Here is a 21259-nt window from a genome sequence, read left to right as displayed (position 1 = left end):
GATTTGAGGCAACTAATGAAAAAATCTGAAGAAGAAATCAATAAGATCTGAGAAATGTAGGATCATTTGTGATTTGTCCATAATTTATTAAAGGGAAAAGATAAATGCGCCCCTTTTCGTTACTTGGGAAACCCACTTACAGTGTATCTATGACTGCAAATGGGCTGATGTACTTCACATTTAAGGAATGAAGTGGCCTAGGTTGCCACGTACAATGCAGCTGGGTGTCCCAAGCGATGAAACGGGGTGCATTTATCATTTCCCTTTGTTAAATCCACTTCATCAAGGGGTTTGTGGGTCTCTGTACATAGGAGTAACTCTTGTGATATGACACCCCAAACCCACCAAATGTGGGACCTACCCTTGAAAAGACATGATCTCCTCATGTTATAAATGGGTCCCATTGGAGCAAATTTATCATGTATGGTCCGATCTAAGGTTGGATGACCCTAGAAATCCCCATAGCGGGCCATGGTACAATAATCTTATCAATTAAGAGATCATAACCATCTAATTAATTCATTCCTATATAGTGTAATTAGACACATAATCTCCCGCCAAACTATCACGCACTCTTCTAGCATTTTCCCGCCCCCAACGCAACATTAGCTCGCATACAAAACCCTAATTCCCAAATTCACAGACAGAACAAAGAATCGTTTGATTTCCGTTCCGAGCAGAGATTTTTCTCATCAAAACCTCCTTTTCAGGTATCTTCTTCTACGGCTTTCTTGTTATACAATCTTCAATCTATACTTTGTTTTTTATAATAATATAATCTCCCTTGAAAATATGGCTATTTGAAATTGTTTGTTCTTGCATAAAATCTATTTACAGGTGGATTTTTATTGAAATGTATATTTTTATCTTTTTTACCCTCTTAGGGAATTTATGATCTGGTTTTGTTAATTTTGGCTAGTAGTTTCCTTGGTTGATGATTTGAGCCGTTGGTTTCACAAGAAATTTAGGGCTATTCTTCTATCCAATGGTTGAGATCGTATGGTTGCAGCTCTGCTCGATGGTCGAAGACTGGGTGTTTTCCTTCTAAGTTTATCTAGGGCATGATTGGTTTTGTGCAATCTGCAAATTGCACTATGATGAAGATTGTATTTGGAATTTGATCTTGTTTTACTTACTTGTTCTCTTGATTTTCTAAATGTATTTTTTTGGGAAAAATACAGTTACACCCCCTCAACTTTCTGACATTTTCAACTCTAACCCTTACTTTTAAAAGTCACCAACTACACCCCCTGAGGTTTCAATTTGTATAAGGTAGACGCCCTCTTTTGAAATACTATCAATGCTAATGAAGACCCCATACCCCCCTCCAAACGCCATACCTGAATCCAAACACTACCAAAAACACAGTGGACCCGTATTGTTTGGATGATCCAAAGCGTTCATTTGATGGGCCCCGACACAGATAAGGTGTGCCCAAAAAATCAGCTCCACAGGATCATCCTAACCCTTCTATATGTGGACGAACAGTCAACTAAGGGGGTCTACCTTACACAAATTTAAACCTCGGGGGTGTAGTTGGTGACTTTTAAAAGTCAGGGCTATAGTTGAAAATGTCAGAAAGTTAAGGGGGTGTGTCTGTATTTTTCCATAATTTTTTTAGGTTAATGCTAGAGGAGAAGTCAATAGAACATACAATGTTTATTACATCAGTGTTCATGTCTTATTCCCAAGGAAAGCACTTACGATGCATTTATTGGTTTTAGACAGAGAAGCGGAAGAGAAGAATGACAGTGTCTGGTTCTTACGTGCCTAGATGGGTCCCACTTAGAGTGGAATAAATTAGTTCTGTTTTTTTTTAATATTAGTTGGTTGGTATGGGTAACAGAATAAGATCGGGTCTCACAAGATATGATAGTTTGAGTAGTTAGGATAGATTAAAATACTAATCTAGATCAAGATAATCCTGATTTATTAGTTTCTTTCTTTATCTCGATCTCTTTCTATGTTAATCCCTTTTGAGTGTTCTATATAAACACTCATTAGATTCCATTGTAAATCAACCAAGAAGAAATTTATCTCAGAAATTGTGTTTTCCACACAAAGGAGACCTTGAAGTGGGTCGAGAGGTTAATCTTCCCTCTAAGAAGATCAATTCCATTGCGAACTAATGTAGGCTCTTAACACTGGTTTTTATTCGTTACTTATTTTTCTATTATTTTGTGTTATATGTCGGCTAGTGTCAGGAGTAGACTTAGTCAATTTGAGGGCTAGGAACATAACAGAGAACACGACCTTGGATAGGATAGAATGGAAGGAAATGATCCATGTAGACGAACCCAACAAGTGTCAGACTCAGGAGTAGACTTAGTCAATTTGAGTCGGGTAGATCCTTTCACCTTCTTCATGAAAATTTTCTCAAGGATTCATTAGCCGACCCCAACTAGTTTGGGACAAAGGCTTAGTTGAGTTGAGTTGTAGACTCTTTTTTTTGGCGTACTTCCTTTTGTGTTTGATGGTGGGGGGGCTGTTATTACCCATTCCCTTGCCACATTCCCATGCATCTTCGCATTGAATTCTTCCCCTCTATCACTCGCCCGGCAAGGGGAAAGTGGGCAGATGACCAAGAGGGAGCGGCTTCTTAATCAAGCTGCAAAATCTACAACCCCTGAAACTGTAACCTTCTGTTGCTATGCATGTATGTTGACCTTATAAGCACCAAAAGAAATCTGAGTATTATATCCTATTTAAAATCTTGATATTTTATAATTTTAAGTGTGTAAATTGATGCAGGAGCATCCCCTCAAAACACTACATCAGCCCAATAGCTCATTAGTTTGGGATTTTTTTAATAAATGTGTAATAACCTCTGTTAGATTCAAACAGTTCAAATCAGCACTACACCATTCTAAATAATGTAAACATAGGTAACAATAGGAGACGTATGTTGAACTCTGAATGAGAATTTGGAACCTGTTCAAGGAATATGTAGAGACTAATGCTGTAATGCACGTTATGAATGAAGCTACCTCAAAATCCTATGGGTAACTTAGTCTTATACTGTGAAATGTTTAAGTTATCACTTCATATCTACAATTCTGTGGCTAGTGACAAACCACATCGAACAGGCATGAAACATCTAGTAACATACACTTGGGTTAGGGTTGAGCCTCTAGCTCAATTGGTAAAGGCTCTGTTCTTCAACCTTGAGGTCGGTGGTTCAATCCCAACTTACCTACCAAAAAACACGTTTAGGAAAGAACTATATCGTAAAGAACAAAGGCAGCAAACAAAGTGTTGTATCAAAGAAAGCAACTGGTCAATAATGGTGCCAAAAATCTGATACATCTTCCTTGTTGTAAAAAATCTAATGAATTACTCTGGGAATGAGATGAGTGGGGAGAATTTGAAACTGTGATGTGAACATCAGTTCTTATGTCAGTTCCGTATAAGTACCCTGATTTGAACCCTAGAAAGGCTCTATGCTTTTTAAAACCTATCTTCCGCGCCTCAGTCCAAAATGATCATGTGTTTCAGTAAGTTCTTATTTTAATTATTCAACAAAACTATGATTGGTTTGTGGCTTTTTGGACTCTACCAAAACTACAGGCTTTCGCTTGGAAAATATCATTTTCATTTTATTGTTAAATCTCGGATGGTCTGATTCGATATGGATTGTGACCCAAACACGGAAAGTAGGATCTGAAGAATTCTTTGATTAGGATCCAAACACATCATGACCCAAACAAGGGTGAATCCTATCTGAATTGGGTCGGGTGAAACGTCGGTATTAGTGTTATGCTGATAGCCTAGGAGCAAGTGTTATGCAACTGCAGAATGAGGATATTGGACCTCCCTTGGACAAGTTCTATGTGTAGGGTGTGGCCTAACAACAACATGTTGAAGAACACTGTATTGGGATAATCTGAAAAGTGCAATTCTAGTCATATCTTCCCCATGAAAGGACCTACCAAGTGAAAGGTATGCAGCACGATAATTTCATGTTGGTGGGCTCATCATGTGTCCCTCATATTAAGCCTTCTCATATTATAATTCTCCTGTTTTACTCATCGGTGGTTAATGAAGGCTGGCCTTGATGGGTCTCTCTTGAATTTTCTATAACAAGACTACATAACTAAAATACGCATCCTCAAGGAGTCTCATTTGTAATTATTATCCAAATGAAAGGTCAGGACTCAGGAATACCCTTTAGTCAATTTAGCTATCACTCTAGTTTGGAAACTGCTCTAAGCAAATGCAGCCACTGTTGTCTCTAGAATGAAAGGAACACCATTAACTTCAAGAAGCTATTATTTTAGAACTTTGCTGTGTCTCCATGACTCCATCATTGCCTAAGTATGTGGGTAGGCTGATTATTGCATCAAAATTGTTCTTTAAAGGAAAAATAGATAAATTTTAAAGTTGTGGACTCTGCCATTATTTCCCGTAGCTGAAAAATTACACTAATTTGATTATCCTAGTTGTTTGGTTAATAGACCTTGTTGGTAACTTACCTTAATTGTCCCTTTGTTAAAAGTTGGGATTGTTTGATGATTGCAGATTCTAGCCAATGGCCCATTCTTGGTGGAGCAAGTTCATTTAGTATAAGGGGGTTGAGTGTGTTTAAATGTTTCCCTGACTTTTTGCTGTATGTTAGGTAGAAAAATTGGAACACAACCACGCTTGTTTTCTTTTCAAGAGACCTAAAAGCAAGCTATCAGAGGAAGAGTTAGTGTCCATGCTATCCTGTCAAATCCTCTGTTTCCCTATCTCAAACTTCAAAATATTAGACTAATTAGTAGAAATCCAGCTAAACATCATACATATTCCAGGATAATATAGTATCAATTAAATAATGGACAAAAGTAATTCCCAGATAGTACATTGTTGACCAAATTGCTGGCACGTCTAATTTCAGGAGATAAAACAACAACAAACGGATAATTAATTGTGGACAAGCTATTCATGAATAAAGGCAGTTAAGATCTTATTCAAAGATAGACTATCCTGCAGTCACAAATGTGCTTGTCCCTAGCTTAATTACTGGCCCACAAAAAAAAAACTTGCTAAAAATTCTACATTCCCTTAAGCCAATAGTTGGAATTACCATGGCTGATTTTCTCACAACAACCTAGCACAAGCGCCTCCTCATGGAATTCAAAAACTATTGGTTAACCTCAGCTCAGCAGTTAAGACTGAGCTGTCTATAACCTGTCAACTTTTAAGTGCCTAGGTACTACCCAAATGCAAACAATTAGAGGATCAATCTTAAATTGATATGAACTCCTTACATACTGTCTTTGTATATTTTAGAGATTTGAAGTCATTTTTCTCGTGATGCCATTTTTCAGGTTATGGATACGTCGAGCCCTGCAGCCTTTGTCAATGCAGAGCTGTTAAAGATGTACGTAGGGCGAAGGGTTCGGGCATTGGTTCAAGTACTGCGAATTGAAGGTGGAGCCATCATGGGGCAATCCACAGATGGCCACCAATTAGCTATAAGAAGCTCTCCAGCCTTCCCCATCTCAAATTTCATCGAGGTTATTGGTATTGCAGAGAGCAATCAATCCATTCGCGCTGAAATATGCAGAGACTTTGGCAACAAGTGTGGTATTCCTTTTGAAGCCCAATCAATTCGCTTATGCTTTGACTCCAATTATTTTTTAATTCATTTGTTGATTTTTCTTGATCAAAACCACCCATTGGGTCTCATTACTATTTTTTTTTTGTAGTCTTGGGGATTATTTATTTAATTGTGTTTGGTTATGTAATCTTAACTGACATTTCTTTTGCAGATACTGTTGCTTACAACCGGCTCTGCCAATTGGCAAACGGCGAGTTCAAGAGTCTTTTCCTTTAGGGAACTTTAGCCGATTAAGTTCGAAGTGAGATGGCATTTGGCAGAAACCTAACCAGATTCATTACTTAAAAAAAGAAAACCTGTTGATTTGTGTAAAGTGATTAGGTTGTTGTTTAGTGTTTCTCAATGCAGGAATTCTCACAACTTTAAGTTCTATCTGGTTTGTGAAGATGCTTTAGTTCATATCTGGTGCTGTTTGGCTATTCATTGGCCAAAAGTGCTGTTTTTTAGTACAGCATTATGATATCCCTTTTAAGCTTTTGCTGTTGCAGAAGAACCTTTGTTTATTGGAAATGCCTCTAACATAACTGAAATAGTGTATGCTTTTCAAATGGGTGACATTTTATTGAAAATTGTGATGGCCTTGATCCCTGTTAAAGGTCCTATACAGAATGCTCAATGTGAAAGACCCCCCCTCAATAGCCTAGTATCTATCTATTCCTCATTACATTTGCAAAACTACTCAAGAGTATCAGTTGGAGAGGGAAATTCCTAAGAATACTAATCTCACTCACAGAATGGTGCTTCATATGATCCTCTCAGGCCAGTTGGTGTTGTGATCAAGGCTGCTCATCTTGTTGGCCGCCAAAAGGCAATCTCACCTCTAAGGCTCCACATCAAATGGACGGTCCGAACTCTTTGATCAAGATGGGGCTTTCTTTTTGGAATTGTGAAATTTTAGTAAAGAAGAGGAACAAAAGACGGATTGAAATGGTCAAGAGAAGCACACATGCAGAAAAACAAAGGACCAAAGCTACTCTTGAGGCTAGAGATGATCAACACGGCTCTGACATTGGAATGGGCTAGTTGGTCTGCCTCGCCATTGACAGATTGAAAGATGTGCTGAAACAAAGTCGCAATGTCCCCTCTATCTAATTCCAAAACTCCTTGATGGCATCTACACACCTCTGAGGGAAGCCTATTTCTTTCTTCTTTTTTTAATGGGTGGAAACTTACTCCTTAGTCCATCAAACAACAGTAAGAGAGTTCCCCTCAACCACTAAGGAATAGCAAAGGGAAGAATCCACTAAGGGCCCGTTTGGATACCTCATATATTGTATTTGGATTTGGATTGAGTTTTGAATACAAAATGAATAGATCCAGCAGCTCATGTTGAGGGCGAGAGAGAGGGGGAAGGGGGTACTTCCTATTGGAGGGGAGAGGTTGAGGAGCAAAGAGGGTGAACGAAATTGCTAGTTCTGTGGATTTCCAATTTCTTATTTGCACATCTTATTTTGAAATCTGATTTTTTTCACTGGCAGTTGCTGAATTGGAAATCGAAGAATTTGATCCGGATTCAAATTACAATGCAAAAAGGGATGCGAATGTGAGAAATCCAAATCAAAATCTTCTCTCCATCCAAACGGGCCCTAACTGAATCCCTCTCAAAAGTTCATGAACTTTAGCTTCATTTGGTTCTGTCTCACCAAGTGGTATGGAAAATGCACATCGCACCAAGTCCTCTTCATCGTGAAGAAGGCTCCCAATTCTTGCAGCCCTCAGGTTACTTAAGCTTATATCATTAACATTTTGTTTAACTAATTTGGTTGGACGGGGAGCCCATCTTAGAGAAGAACAATTCTGAGATAGTCTGGCTCAACCAAATCACATCCCAAGACAATCAAATGGAGGATTCAAACACATCCCGAAACAAGCTATAAAAATGCCAAAGGAGAAATACCCCAAAGCAGCCTCCCCCGGAGAGGCCACAGGACAAAAGACCAACTCCCAATCCACCCAAAAAAAATCCCAAATGTAAATAACCATACCTCCATGACAAAGCTCTAATGATGAAATAGATGATTAACGCCATCCTCCTCAGCCCAAAACATACTGCAATGATTAATAATAATAATATTCATTCATTCCTCAAATTATCAACCCCGATGAATTTGTTTAGACAAGCTGTCTAACAAAACTCGCAAACAAAAGAGGGGGCATTGAAAATCTAACACTAGCTCCATTTCCCCAGCCACCTTATAGTTCCCTGGGAAATCAGATCTTAAGGTGTTCGACCAAACATCAAAGATCAAGCTAAAAGCAGACTTTTGACCCATTTCTCAACTGGAAGAGAACACCTCTCAGAAACACCTCAGACAAGTCACCTTAACTTATCAAGCAAAATCAGAACCCCAAAGATACTTCTCTAAAAATTATGTCTCCTCAAAACTCCAAACAATGTTGTATTAATCTCTTTAAGCTAGCAAATACCAAGGCCTCCCGCATCTTAGACCTTCGCCCAACTTCCCAACAAACTACTGATATTTCCTGGTTTCCCCTTATGATTCTATAGAAAGTACCTTTGAATTATCTGAAGCCTACTAATCACAATCAACTGACATTGTAAAATTGACATAAAATACAGGGAGAGCTTAGCAAAAGCTGTTTTAATCATGGTAATTTGATTGACTGGAGATAAAAGGCTATTTTTCCAAAGGGAAAGTTTCTTGTAAAGTATCACAATCATTGGATCCCACAAAACTTTTGAGGTCTCCAAACACTCAGAGAGAGCACCAAATAAGAAGGAATGGCTGCCTCCCTGAATCCAAACATGCAAACAAATCTCAACCCAAATCCATCTTCCAGATGAACACGCATCAAAGTAGATTTGGGAAACTTAATTCTTTGACCCAAAGTGGCCTTATAGCATCTTAAAATTGCCTTCAAATTTTTAATCTTTCTTACATCCAGACCATTATATAAAAGCATATCATCGGCGTACCGAAAATGTGAAACCTCCAAGCCTGAATCCCCAAGTCTAAACCTCTCAATAGTACCCTTCGAGCGAGCTTTCTCCATCAGTTTACTAAGCTACTCAACTAAGAGAAAATAAAAAGAAATAGAGGATGCCTTGCATTAGGCCCCTTGATGTCTTGAAGAATCCTCTAGGAGAGCCATTTCACCATGATAGAACACAAACACGAAGAAAGATAGCTACTCTTCCATCCCACCATCTCATCCCAAAGCCCATCTTGTCCATCAATTAATCAAGACTATTCCACTACACTATCATACATACACTTAATTTCATATCCACATTGCAAAGCAGCCCACACCTTCCTGTTTTTTAATGGTAAAATTTGAATCATTCATTTTCAATCAAAGCCCCTTTGAGGATTTCCCTCCCCCTAATAAAAGCATTTTAGGAATTTAAAATTATCTCACCCAAAACCCTCTCAGGGGATCAACTAACACTTTTGAGAGAATTTTTTAAATACTCCCCGCAAGGCTCGTAAAATCGATCTATTCTTTTACTTATCGAAAAAAATAAAAATAAAGAGGCTAGTAAAATGGAAATTAGTGATTCTGTCTACCCCATCTCTTTTGGGAATGAGCGAGATGAAAGAAGCCCCATTACCCCTATCCAATTCCATCCCCTTGAGAACTTCTCAAACAGGGCCACCAAATCTTCTCTGCCCACATCTCATTATAATTGGAAAAAAAAAACCATGCAAAAACAATCCATAACAGGGTCCTATCACTTTGCAAAAAGCCAAGCAAGCTGAATCTTCTTTTTTTTCTTTGGGTAGGTAAGCTAGATTGAACCTCTGACCTCATGGTTGGAGAATAAAGCCTTAACCAACTGTGTTAAAGGTTCAGCCCTAAGCTGCAACTTGACAGGAGAAGAGACACCAAATTGGGTGCAGATATCATTTCCCTTACTCAATTTTCAATTTTTCATTCCTCTTGTTTGCATTTAAACTATTGTTTGGTCTTATGCTGCTGTTATCAAAACAATGGAGTGCAGATATCATTTTCCTTTCCTAATATTCAATTCTTCATTCCTCTTGTTCGCCTTTAACTGCCATTTTTTCTGCAAGTTAGTGTTATCAGTGAGCAATATCCTAATCAGTCATTAACAGCCATCATTTCTAAGTCCTTAGCCTTTGAGCAGCCTACCTGAAAGTCATGTAAACAAGGTATTCCTAGTAAACAAAAGGGTATAAATCTCCCTCTAAAAACAAGGATTATACTTGACTGCAAATCAAGAAGCTGTTGTAACACCAATGGCAACATCATTGGGAATATATGGAAATGAAAAATAAAAAATACAAGCCCACATAAGAACACTGCACAAGCAACAGGTAGAATTGGGAATTTTCCCTCAAAGATTGAACAAATGACTTAAATATATGGATTTACAAAAATTGCCATCATTTCATCAGCCTCTATCAAATCACCACCCTTGCAACATGAGGGAGAGGATCTGAACACAGAGAAGCGCATGGCATTGTGACTTACAACAACATTAGAAAATAAGGCGACCCTTCTTACGAGCATTAGCAAGAAGAGGATTGTACCATGAGTACACGGCGGTCGAGCTGCTCTGAAAATACAACATGGATTCTGGCAATGCCGTGTATTAGGACTTTCATCAAAATATAATGATCCTTACACAGAGACCACTCTTTCGTGAAGCATTAAGTCATTTGCTTGGAGCATTCCCACCCATCAGACACTCTTCATATTAAAATTTGACACTAGCATTTTTCTTGATTTGTTTCAGAATCTGATAGACCCATTGAAGAACACTCATCGAGGAGCATGCTTGGAACCCTTGCACTGTTCTGATATTCCCTATCCTCAACTAAAGGTTTCACATATGAGCAGATCTGATCTTCACCTTCTTCTATATTCTGCATGGTTTCTTGCCCACTAACAAATGGCAATTCAAAAGTTGGCGGGCTCTGTGATTGTGTTCTCATCTGCACGGACCGCAGGAGCGTAGCCCGTCTAAGGTCAGCCGAGTGGCATATGTCACTGGGTGATGATGGAAACCGGCCCTCTGAGTCCGGACCACGTTGTCGTGGCAGACAACAAGCCACCGCAGGGAGAGAGCACCCAAGTGAAGGGTTTGGGTTAGTGGGTGGGGTTGAAGAAAACCCAACAACTGGTTTCTGATGCCTATGAGGAGAAACGGAATTGGTAAGGTTACTGAGGCTGTCACTTTGGGCTGGGGACGTGTTTGGAGGAGTATCACAGTAACGTGAGTCATCTGAGTCTTCTGACATTGGTGAGTATTGTGAGGAGACCTCATCCCTGCAATTCAAAAATGAAACACAGAAAGAAAAGATCAGATGCAAGTAAATGATATTATAACATGCAGTAACATTGATACAAATTTACTTTGTAAGGCAGGTTAAGGTACACCAAGATCAAGATCTCAAGGAACTTAGCGAAAACTCACCCTGCGAATGAGGTTTAGGGAGCTGCACCCATCCTACTTATGCTAGTTCGGAGCATTAGAACATGAAACAGTTTTGCATAACTGGAGACACCCATGATATCTATTTATAGCATCGTCTCAGGCAAGAAAATAATATATAAAGCCTTGTATCCTTAAGTGCTTTAAGATACATGTCTATGAAAAGAAAACCTAAGTGGAAAACTGTGCTGAAAATAATAATAACAACAGATATATTGTGAAATTGGACAGTGACAGCAATAAAGAAAACCTAGAAATGTCATCCTAACAATCAGTGTTAAAGACCCCTAACCCCCTCCAATGATAAGTCCCCAATGTGCACATGTAGCGGCTAATAGGCAACAACAATTCAGGACATTTGCTGCTGATCGACACAATTGTAGTCCATTGATCAGTGAAATACCTTTTGGGGTTCTACCCAATGTTACCAGGGTCGCTACCCTCCGTGTCGTCCCTCTCTTGGGTCGCATAACCGTAAACACGGTACGTTCGCGATTTGAATCCCTAAAAACGACGACCCCATCATCACATACTACAACAAATTCACATACCTAGCTTTGCAAGAGGGAATACTTCAGTGGACAAGGAAAAGACAGCTGCACACTAGCCTTTTTTTTTTTCTTTGAAAAATGACAACTATATTTGAGCAAAAAAGAGGGATTACAAATTTACATCAATTGGGAGAGAGGACCCGTAATAAACTCCCAGACTTTAGCCAAACGATCCACTAGATTGTTGGCATTCCTTGGGATATGAGCAAATGAAAGGAAACTATCGTTAATCATAGAACTAATCTCATCTAAAAACGTTGCTAATCTCCATGGATCAAGGCTCGTGCCTCAAACCCAAGAAATAACATTTGTAGAATCACCTTCTACCTCCAACTTGCCTTCCATGTTGTTTCTAAATAAGCTCATACGATGGTGAAGTACGTTTCAGTAGAGTCCGTTATTCGAATCGGCCTAGAGAAGACGTAGATAATGGTGCCATTACTATCTCTAAACACCTCTCCAATTCCTGTTTTGCCGTGGTTGCCAAGGGAACAACCATCGTCGTTGAGCTTGAAAACATTAGGCGGAGGGGCTCTCCATATAGCTAACCTCTTTTCCTTTGGAATGAAACACACCATGATTGTCTCCAATTCCTTAAAATGCAATCCCTAGAGTAAGCCCGAAAAGCACTATTTTGCCAGGCCCAATTTGCCACGCTGAATTTGACCTTCTATACTATCATAAGAGAAGATGACTTTTCCTCAAAAGTCCGAGCATTCCTTTCCATCCAAATCTCATACATTATAGCAAAGGGGACGAGACACCAAAGAGTTTTTCCCACATTACTTCACACTAGCTTACTAACTTGATCAGTTATCATGGTTTTATGTTTTTATTTAATAACTGGGTAGTTGTTTTCCGTTTGCTTTCTTTTATGATTGGGTATGCAAATCTTCAAATTCTATATATTTAGATTTGGAACTGGAATTTTATTTTTGAATAAAAATGTATACAATGCCCCCAATCATACTGCATACCGGGCTAGCTAGTGTACCCCTTACCTTTTCTCGTACTGCGTACTAGAACAAACCACATTCCAAGTAACATCGGTTATGCTAAGAGAAGCTAAATCATTGACTTCTGTAGGCATTGATCTAACAGATGGGATGTCTGTTAGGGTGTGACTAAAACAATTCGGGTCTTCTCAAGGCTGACCAGAATGGTTCCACTTACACACATCTCATATGGACAATGGTTGATCATTAGGACTCAATCGCAACGGTGACACAGTCCGCAAGTAGAACTTATAAAACAATAATCAGAAAGAAACTGAAATCCAAAACCCATAAACATGTGGTTGCTACTATCTTTTGGTGGTGGATGCAGCCAACAGCTCATCAAGTAACTTTTCTTTCTCCATCCCTACCAGCCAGGCAAAATTTGGAGACTCTTCTCACTCCCCGCAATTGCAACTTAAAACACTATTTGTGCATCTCCTCTAGAGAAGCCCCTTAGCATAAATCCATGATGGCAATGAAACATATGGCCATGTCGTTTTCTGCAAAAGAACTGCAAATACATTGACCCACTCACCAGCCATTAGTTGAGAGGACTGTGTGGATCATCTCTTTTCGGACAATACTTTGACTAAAGTAGCTTGAAATTGTTTTACTGCTGATTTTGAAATCACGGTCATTCAGTTTCGGTCCACTCAAAGCAGATTGCAGAACTAGTATGGTTTATCTAAGAAATGGTCTAATTTATCTTTTGGCTTCATCATTAGAGTGGCTCCATCAATCATTGCCTGGAAGCTGTGGTAGGAAAGTACAGACCACGGATGAAAGGTATGTGTAGGCCCAGTTCTATTATTGTGAGAACTATAGTTGATTGGCTTAAATCTCTTTCATGGGCTTTTAAACCAAGTAAAGAAATTTCCTATAAATCGTTGGCTTTAGCCCAGTTCGGTATAAATGCTTTGTATGTTAAGCCTCATAAAAATGTTTGGGTTTATTGGAAAAGACCCATGGGAAGTGTTGTAAACCTGAACATAGATGGGTCAAGTTAATTTAGAAACAGTAAAGCCAAGTTAATTTTTGCTTTTTCTCATCCATACAGACTGGGATCTAATATGCAAGCCAATTTAGAGCTCCCCTAGATGGGGTGAGGTATGCTAAGGCATTGTCTTTATGGAGGCGATAGTCACGTGATGGCCCATCTGATCATAGTTTTAAATTTCCACCGAAACCAACATTAAACAATTAATATGTTTTTGTTTTTATCCCCATAGAAACACATATCAAAACTGAAACGCAAAGCGAAACCAAAACCGTAAGTGTATTAGTGCTATATATGAGTATATATTAAATAATTATTTATATGAATTTCATATGAAATGTGATGTATGTATCACATATAAATATTTTATAAAGATTATAAGTGAAATGTGGCATGTACTGAATTATCGGACATGAGCGACAACAATGTCACTAGGTGTTCAATGTTTTAAAACTATTATATGTTTTTTTTTAATTTGAAGGGTTTTGACTTTTGAGTGTGTATCTGTGCTTAGCACTTCCTGAGGATCTTAATGTTCATCATTAACATATGTTACCATACAAGGATTTCTAAAGAAATTTCCATATAAACCGACATGTTTTCATTTTTGCAACGACCGAAACGCATACCGAAACACTTAAACTTGCATCTGATTATAGGTAAAGGTAAGCCCCATGGCTATTTTTTTACTCTTGGCAAGAGATACAAAATTTGGTATCAGATATAAAGCCTCTCATCACACTAATATAGATTCTTCTTCTTTTAACCCGGAATTTATGTACGAACCCGGGCCAGCACCTTACATTTTATTGATGAATGAAAAAAACTACATGAGGGGACATAGCACCTAACCTCAAACACTACAAACAGAAAAAAACCTACATAATTCAAATGCTAGGAACACCTAGAAAATCACACCTCATAGCACCCCTAGCCAATCTAGGGAGGTCTCTCCATTGATAGAACATGCTATTACCTTTATTGTCACAAGCAAAATTTGCAAGGTGGTCGGCTACCTGGTTAGCCTCTCTATATTGATGAGATATCCTTGGCTTAATATCTAGAAGAAGATCTTGAAGTTCCTGCTAGTAATATATAATAGACCATGGTGGATCCCTCTTGGTATTGATCACATCTATTAGCACTTTACTATCTGATTCAAACCAAACTTTAGAAACTCCCAGGGCCTTGCAATACCTAAGTCCGTCAAGCATACTTCTCGCTTCCGCTTGTAGGCTAGTGCCGACATCATAATAATGTGAAAAGGCAAAGATCATCTTACCCATATAATTTCTAATAACTCCGCCACCACCATAAATTCCAGGATTCCCTTTAGATGCACCATCAGTATTTAGCTTTACCTCTCCTCGCCTCGCTTTAACCCACACCACTTTCAATATCTTGGGAAAATTTACCTTTTTAGGAATAATGCCTATAGCACTTAATGCCCAACATTCCCAAAGAGAACACTCTAGGGACGGCGTGAAGGATTTAGATAACATCTTACACCATATCAATATATCGCTAATGATTACATCAATAGGCTTGGCAATTCCCTCCATGCGTCGTTTACATCGCTCCTTCCAAATCTCCCGAGTTATTAGGGATGGGATGACTTTTAAGGTAAAACCATAATCTGAATTTCTTTTCCTCTTTGATATTTCAAACCATTGCAAAATCCTGGCACATATGGTTGCGTATAACTGGAACTTGTAGAATGTTGGCAAAATGAACCCATAGAAAAATTGCCAAATCACTCTCAACAAAAACATGATCCAACTCTTCTTCCTTAGGCACAGCGCAACATGTGCACATAGATGGGGTGGGAATGAATATGTCCTTGAGTCTGCTATCCACGGGAACAGCTCTCACAAAAACTTTCCATATAAAACAGCTGATTTTAGGAGGAAGATCCTTCCAAATATAATTTGGCCATCTTTTCTTTGGAAAATTGCTCCTCACCATATTCCATGAAGAGCTAATATTAAATTCTAAATTATTAAGGACCCAAACTAATTTATCCTGTTTATTGGATAAATTCAAAGAAGAAGCTTTGATGTTGTCAATCACACATTGAGGAATGTAACTCTCCACTCTCGCTAAGTTCCATACTCCAGCCTCATCAATCACATCTTTAACGCACAAATTCAAGTCAATATTCGCACTAAGAGTTACATAATCAACAAGAGGCTGATTGCCAAACCATACATCAGTCCAAAAAGAAACAGTCCCTTCTCCAATGATCCATCTGCTGCTATTTGTCCATTCTTCCTTCAATAAGAGCATATCTTTCCATTGCTTCGAATGTCCAATTTTTCTTTCCGTCAAATAAAAGCTTTTACCCTTCAAGTATCTAGACTTCATAAATTCACACCATAAGTTTGACCTTAGGTGCAGATTATGTATGCTTTTAACTCTGAAGGCATTGCAAACTTCCTTCAAGGACTTTATACCAATGCCTCCTTCCTCCTTGGGTTTACATAAACTATCCCACGCCACCCAATGATGTTTCTTCCCTTGGTCAGTGGATCCTCACCAGAAATTTGCAAAAATGCTCTCAATTCTTCAAAGGACAGCCATAGTGGGGTTAATAGCTGATAGAATATAAATTGGAATAGAGGCCATAACATGGTTAAGTAATATAAGTTTACCTCCAGCTGTCAACAACTCTCCTTTCCAACCTTCGACTCGATTGCGCACTTCCTCAATGGGCTATATTCATCACACTAATATAGCTTGTGAGATGAATTTGAATCAGTTTCATTGGTGTTGGGAGGGTCTTCCAACACCAACCAGAGGGGCAATCAAATGTGATATGATGGGTATTCCCAACCTTCATGACAAATGATGCTTTTGGGTTTCTTATTTTCTTTTTTTTGCACTGGGGTTTTAGGCAAGTCTTTTAGTCTTCCTTTCTAATTTGCTTTATTATGTCTAATAAAATTTAAAGGAATAGGTGTCCTTGATAATTTTCCAGCTTAAAAAAAATAATACCTGGTGTTGCACATGCCTTCTGACCTCACTGGAGATTCCATGAGATTTTCAGAGAGGGAGTCTCCAACTGTTAATCCATTCAAACTGGACGCCATTATCTGTAACCAAAGACCAGTGAATATCCCTCATCCTAAAATGAAAGAGAAATATGAAAGGATAAATAAAGGGTACTGATATTGGCACTACCATTATTAATATTCACACTAACTTCTCCTGTCTTTTACTGTGTAAACAGCTGTCAAAGGTTATTTGCAGTTCTCAAAAAGCTCTCAGAAGCCAATTAAAACAGAAAAGACAAGCTGAGTTTGTGCAATCATTAAAACATGGCAGTGCCAATATCAAGACAATTTATCATTGAAGAAAAGAACATTCAGAACCAAAATCTCTCAAAGGAAAAGGAGAGGAAGAACCGAAAAATAAAAAATCCAGTGTTTGAAAAATAAAACCCACAACCAAAATCCAAACAAACAAACAAACAAAAAAAATCTTTGTTCGAAAAAATCCCCAAAAAATTGGTCATTCTAGAAACCAAAACAAAACCCAGGATCCATTTTCGAAGAACACCCATGAAAATCCATCACATTAAAAGGGGTAAAATATAAAACCAAAGGGAGCAAACGAAGGAGCGAAAAAAAAACGAAAAAGAAAAGCAGAAATCAAAATGCCCAAAAAGATGTAAAAATTTTACGTACCTCACTTAAAAATCGCTTGTGGTTATGGAAATTATCCAGATAAACTTCATCTTCTGGATCTCTGCTTCTCTTTCCAGAGGGAGAAGAACCCATTTCTTAACTCATCTCTTTCATTACTGGAAAAAGAGAGAGAGAGAGAGAGAGAATTAAATAAAGGAAAAATTACATTTACACCCCCTCTAGTTTCTCTGACACATCCACTTCTACCCGTACAGTATAAAACGTGACAACTACACCCCCCACAGTTTCAATTTGTATAAGGTAGGCCCCTCGGTGAGGGTTAGTCAAAGATTGATGGGTTAGGATGATCCGATGGAGCTGATTTTTTTATGAACACCCTATCTATGTCATGGCCCATCAAATGAACGCTTTGGATCATCCAAACAATGTGACCCACTGTGTTTATGACAGTGTTTGGATTCGGGTATGGGCCCACATTGTTTGGATGATCCAAAACGTTCATTTGATGAGCCTGCCTAAAAAATCAACTCCATCTTATCATCCTAACCTATCTGTGGACGAACCGTCAACTGGGGGGTCTACCTTACACAAATTGAAACCACATGGGGTGTAGTTTTCACATTTTAAACTATAGGGGTAGAAGTGGATGTGTCGAAACTAGAGGAGGTGTAAATGTAATTTTTCCTAAAATAAATGTGTTTATGTTCAAAGAGGAAACGTTACTCCAAGCAGTACGGTGAAGAGAAGCAACGGGAACAACATCTGAAACTTTTTCACATGAAAAGGAAGAGTACAAAAAAAGAAAACCCAAAAATTTTCAAGTTTACTTATATTGGCACTCGCATGTTTTGATAATTGCACGAATTCATCTTGTCTTTTATTGTTTAAAGAGAAAAGTACGGAATGCTGCACGTGATTGCAAAACAACTACACCATGCGGCTAGTTTTGGACTTTAGTTCCAAACACGTACTAAACTTGGAAGAGTGGAGGAAAAAAAATCATATTGCCCTTCTTGACACTATCAAAGCCCAAATAGCCTCCTCATATTTGTGGCACGAGAATTCACCTCAATCATTCTCTCTGCAGCAGTCTCTCTTTTCAATATTTTAGCATTTCTTCTTGGGAAAATCAGCTTGCATTTAATACATATCGCATCCCCCATTAATGCATGAGACGTTGGGCAACCTTGACTTCCTCTAAACATTTTTCCTTTAAAACAAAAAACAAATAAAATAGTGTTGCCGTTTTTAAATAGACAGCACCATTATTGCATGTAAACCTTCTGACCCGTGAACAGAGCAGAACGCCTACGAAATGTAAAGAATCCTGAGAATGTTACTGTAGACACCCCATTTTGACCGGACCATTTTTCCCAAAATTGAATAAATTCTCGAAATCGAATAAAGTCTCAATCCCGAAGTTGAGTCGATGTCTCGAACTGAATCCCCAAATTTCCGAAAAAGTGGGCCCCGAATGCGAAAGAGCCCGAAATATCCTCATTTTCAAATAATTTTTGAAGTCCCATTGAAACTCAAATAATCACCAAGTCCCATTTGTACCCTCTGTTTGCAAGTCCCAACTTTCCCTTGCATTTTCAATAAAATTAAAAATGTACCTGGATGCGTCTCGCATTTCGGTATGGGCGCCCCTCTATTTGGATTCCCCGAGTTTTGATGATACCCCCACACCATATTTTTGATGTGCGCTAACTCACTTCGTCTTAGTGTTTAAAGAGCTGTTAAGAAGTTATTACATCTCCCAAGATAGCTCTTGCAAGCTAATTAAAGGGGAAAAGACGAACTGAGTCGGTACCCATATAATAATTAACTCTTCCCCTGTCCTTGCGTAGCCCCCCCCCCCTCAAGCGTAGAAAGTACGTTAAAAAAGTTTGTCCATGGAAGAAAGAGAGGGCAAATATGTGTCTCTTTGTAAAAAGGGGTGGGATAGCCGAGCATGGGTGCCCATTAAAGCAAAAAAAAAGGGGGTAATAGGGATGTTGATAAAAGTGTAAAATCCTCCTCTCAGGAGGGCATTTTTGGAAGCTTGCATTTATTTCTCTACATGCCACAAGCATAGGCCATTAGATCAAAGAGGTGAAGTGTAGGGCTCAGATCAACTAGAATGTTCTAGGTTTTAGGGTTTCTAGGATGGCATTAAGGCTAAAAGAGAGAGATGGATGGCTGAGATTAGAGGAGGGTGGCAACCCTAGCTATAAAAATGGCAAATCTCGTGTGAATCAGGGAGGAGATTTTTCTAAAAAAAAGAGAGAGAAAGGGATAGCAGAGGGAGAGAGAATACACAGAGAGGGAGAGGAATTGGGGTTTTTTCCTTTTCTAGAAAAGGAGTAGCAGAGAAGGCAGAGGGAGAAAGGCAGAGAGCTGGGCGGCCATCTTCTCCGGCCTCAATCCGGCCTCCTTCTCCACCCATTCCACGGCCACCACCGTCATCCACCACCACCATCCTCAACTCCACCATCAAAACCCATTTGTTTTATTTTTTCCATTTGCAGCAACCACCATCCCCATTGATTCTGCCAAGCTTGCCGGAATCCGACCACCCTTCACAAACCCATCTCCGACCAACCCCTCTTCTCCTGCCACTCCTCCTCTAGCCGTACTCCAAATCCGGTCAAGCCATCTTCACTACCTCCTCAAACCCATCTCTGCCCTTGAAACCCATCTCTTCCACCACCACCATGGATTCCGGCCACCCAGACCTATAAAACCCAAACCCCAATCCTTCGTCTCCTCCGGCCTAGACCCCACTCCGGCCAGCCTCTGCACATCATCTTCATTACCACCACCATTTTCAACCTTCCAGACCACCCACCATCGCAGCCGGCCATCTTCCCTCCTCCAACACCACCAACCACTCCATCGGCCACCACTCCATCGGCCACCACCTCCACCTCCACCTCCACCTCCACCTCCATTGAAAACCTCCTCCATTTTCACCAAACCCATTTCATTTTTCCCATCCCTCTTCTCCGACCACCTACGACCATCTTCTCCAACCTCCTCCATTAATTCCGACATCATCCCTCTGCAACCCACCCTCATTTGCACCTCCATCTCCACCATTAACCCCTCTCAGCCATCCTCCATTCCCCATGACCATTTCAGATTTTTTTTAAACCCTCCTCACTATCTCTTACCATTTCCAAACCATAGATCCAAACCCACCATCTCCATTGATTCCGGCAAGCTTGCCGGAATCCGACCGAATTGACCCTACCCAAAATCCGTCCAATACCCTCTCTGCAAGCCCTCTTTTAAAATTAAATCAAGAAAATCTATATACCCTGTTTCTTTCTCTTTCTCTATTAAAGCCCATCCCATTCCATTTCCACCTCCTATTTCCACCACCAACCACCATCCTCCACCAACAGCAGCCACATCCATTTCTCCTATCTCTTTCACTAATATTCCCACCGTTTCTAACCCAAAACCCATATCAGTGACCATAGCCACCATTAAACCCTCTTCCATTACGACCATTTCCACCTCAACCTCCGGCAATCGCCATCTATTCCGGCAATCCCCTTTTCCATTTCTCGCTCTCTGCAAACCCACTTCAAACCATGAATACCAATCATCATTTTCTCCATCTATAATCAACCCATCCTCTTCACTGCCCTACCCCTCCTCCACCAACCCTATTAACAGCCACATCTCCCCATCATCTCTGTCACCATCATCGTTTGAACCCGATCTACCCATGCCTTTAATTGTCCTTACTTGACATACATCTTTAGTTATCTGAACAGCTGCCCATGCCCAAATTTTAATTCTCCTGTAGTCCATTTAGTTTGGATAAGAATGATGCCATTGCTGAAATATAGTGTATGTGTGGGTTCTCTTACTGAAGTGAAGGGACTCAATAATTCGCTTTGCTGTACCTCATTTACTCAGATAATTGCCCATGTCCGCATCCTAAGTACCATGACCCACCTTACCCTTCTTGTCTCCTTTCATGTTCTGGGACTTCTCATGGGGTTTAGGGATTCTTCATTCTTTGGGGCCTTTGCTTCTTATAGGGTTC

General features: G+C 39.5%; 2 protein-coding genes across 3 annotated transcripts; one reads left to right on the top strand and one right to left on the bottom strand.

Annotated features, from left to right (window-relative positions):
• The first annotated feature begins 467 nt into the window (after nt 1-467).
• Nucleotides 468-6182, top strand: LOC143883360 (replication protein A 14 kDa subunit-like). The gene is made up of 3 exons (XM_077386724.1): nt 468-710; nt 5310-5568; nt 5754-6182. Exons 2-3 carry the CDS (start codon nt 5313-5315, stop codon nt 5816-5818), a joined length of 321 nt encoding a protein of 106 aa, XP_077242839.1. The 5' UTR covers nt 468-710; nt 5310-5312; the 3' UTR covers nt 5819-6182.
• A 3720-nt stretch (nt 6183-9902) lies between these two features.
• LOC143883342 (uncharacterized) lies at nt 9903-17416 on the bottom strand. 2 transcript variants are annotated; one of them, XM_077386704.1, is made up of 3 exons: nt 17257-17416; nt 16565-16662; nt 9903-10858 (listed from the first exon to the last, which is right to left on the bottom strand). In XM_077386704.1, the coding sequence occupies exons 1-3, from the start codon at nt 17347-17349 to the stop codon at nt 10300-10302; spliced, it is 750 nt and encodes a 249-aa protein (XP_077242819.1). In that variant the 5' UTR covers nt 17350-17416; the 3' UTR covers nt 9903-10299. The 2 variants fall into 2 exon arrangements, with proteins under 2 accessions (XP_077242819.1, XP_077242827.1); XM_077386712.1 differs by having other exon boundaries at nt 16565-16694; nt 17257-17367.
• Nucleotides 17417-21259: the final 3843 nt, after the last annotated feature.

The sequence above is a fragment of the Tasmannia lanceolata genome, unplaced genomic scaffold (genome assembly GCF_043159265.1).
Source record: "Tasmannia lanceolata isolate RefF3 unplaced genomic scaffold, GAP_Taslan_0.1 ptg000002l, whole genome shotgun sequence".
NCBI classification, from domain to species: domain Eukaryota; kingdom Viridiplantae; phylum Streptophyta; class Magnoliopsida; order Canellales; family Winteraceae; genus Tasmannia; species Tasmannia lanceolata.
Note: the sequence above shows the minus strand (reverse complement) of the source record. Positions and strands in the feature narration are given on the sequence as shown.

What these genes read in the sequence shown, in the direction of transcription:
- LOC143883360 (XM_077386724.1), top strand. Translation starts at nt 5,313, where the DNA reads ATGGATACGTCGAGCCCTGCAGCCTTTGTCAATGCAGAGCTGTTAAAG. An exon ending in AGACTTTGGCAACAAGTGTG is followed by an intron (nt 5,569 to 5,753) that starts GTATTCCTTTTG and finishes TTTCTTTTGCAG; the next exon opens with ATACTGTTGCTTACAACCGG.
- LOC143883342 (XM_077386704.1), bottom strand. Translation starts at nt 17,349, where the DNA reads ATGGGTTCTTCTCCCTCTGGAAAGAGAAGCAGAGATCCAGAAGATGAA. An exon ending in ACAAGCGATTTTTAAGTGAG is followed by an intron (nt 16,663 to 17,256) that starts GTACGTAAAATT and finishes CTTTGGTTACAG; the next exon opens with ATAATGGCGTCCAGTTTGAA. An exon ending in GAAGGCATGTGCAACACCAG is followed by an intron (nt 10,859 to 16,564) that starts GTATTATTTTTT and finishes TTTGAATTGCAG; the next exon opens with GGATGAGGTCTCCTCACAAT.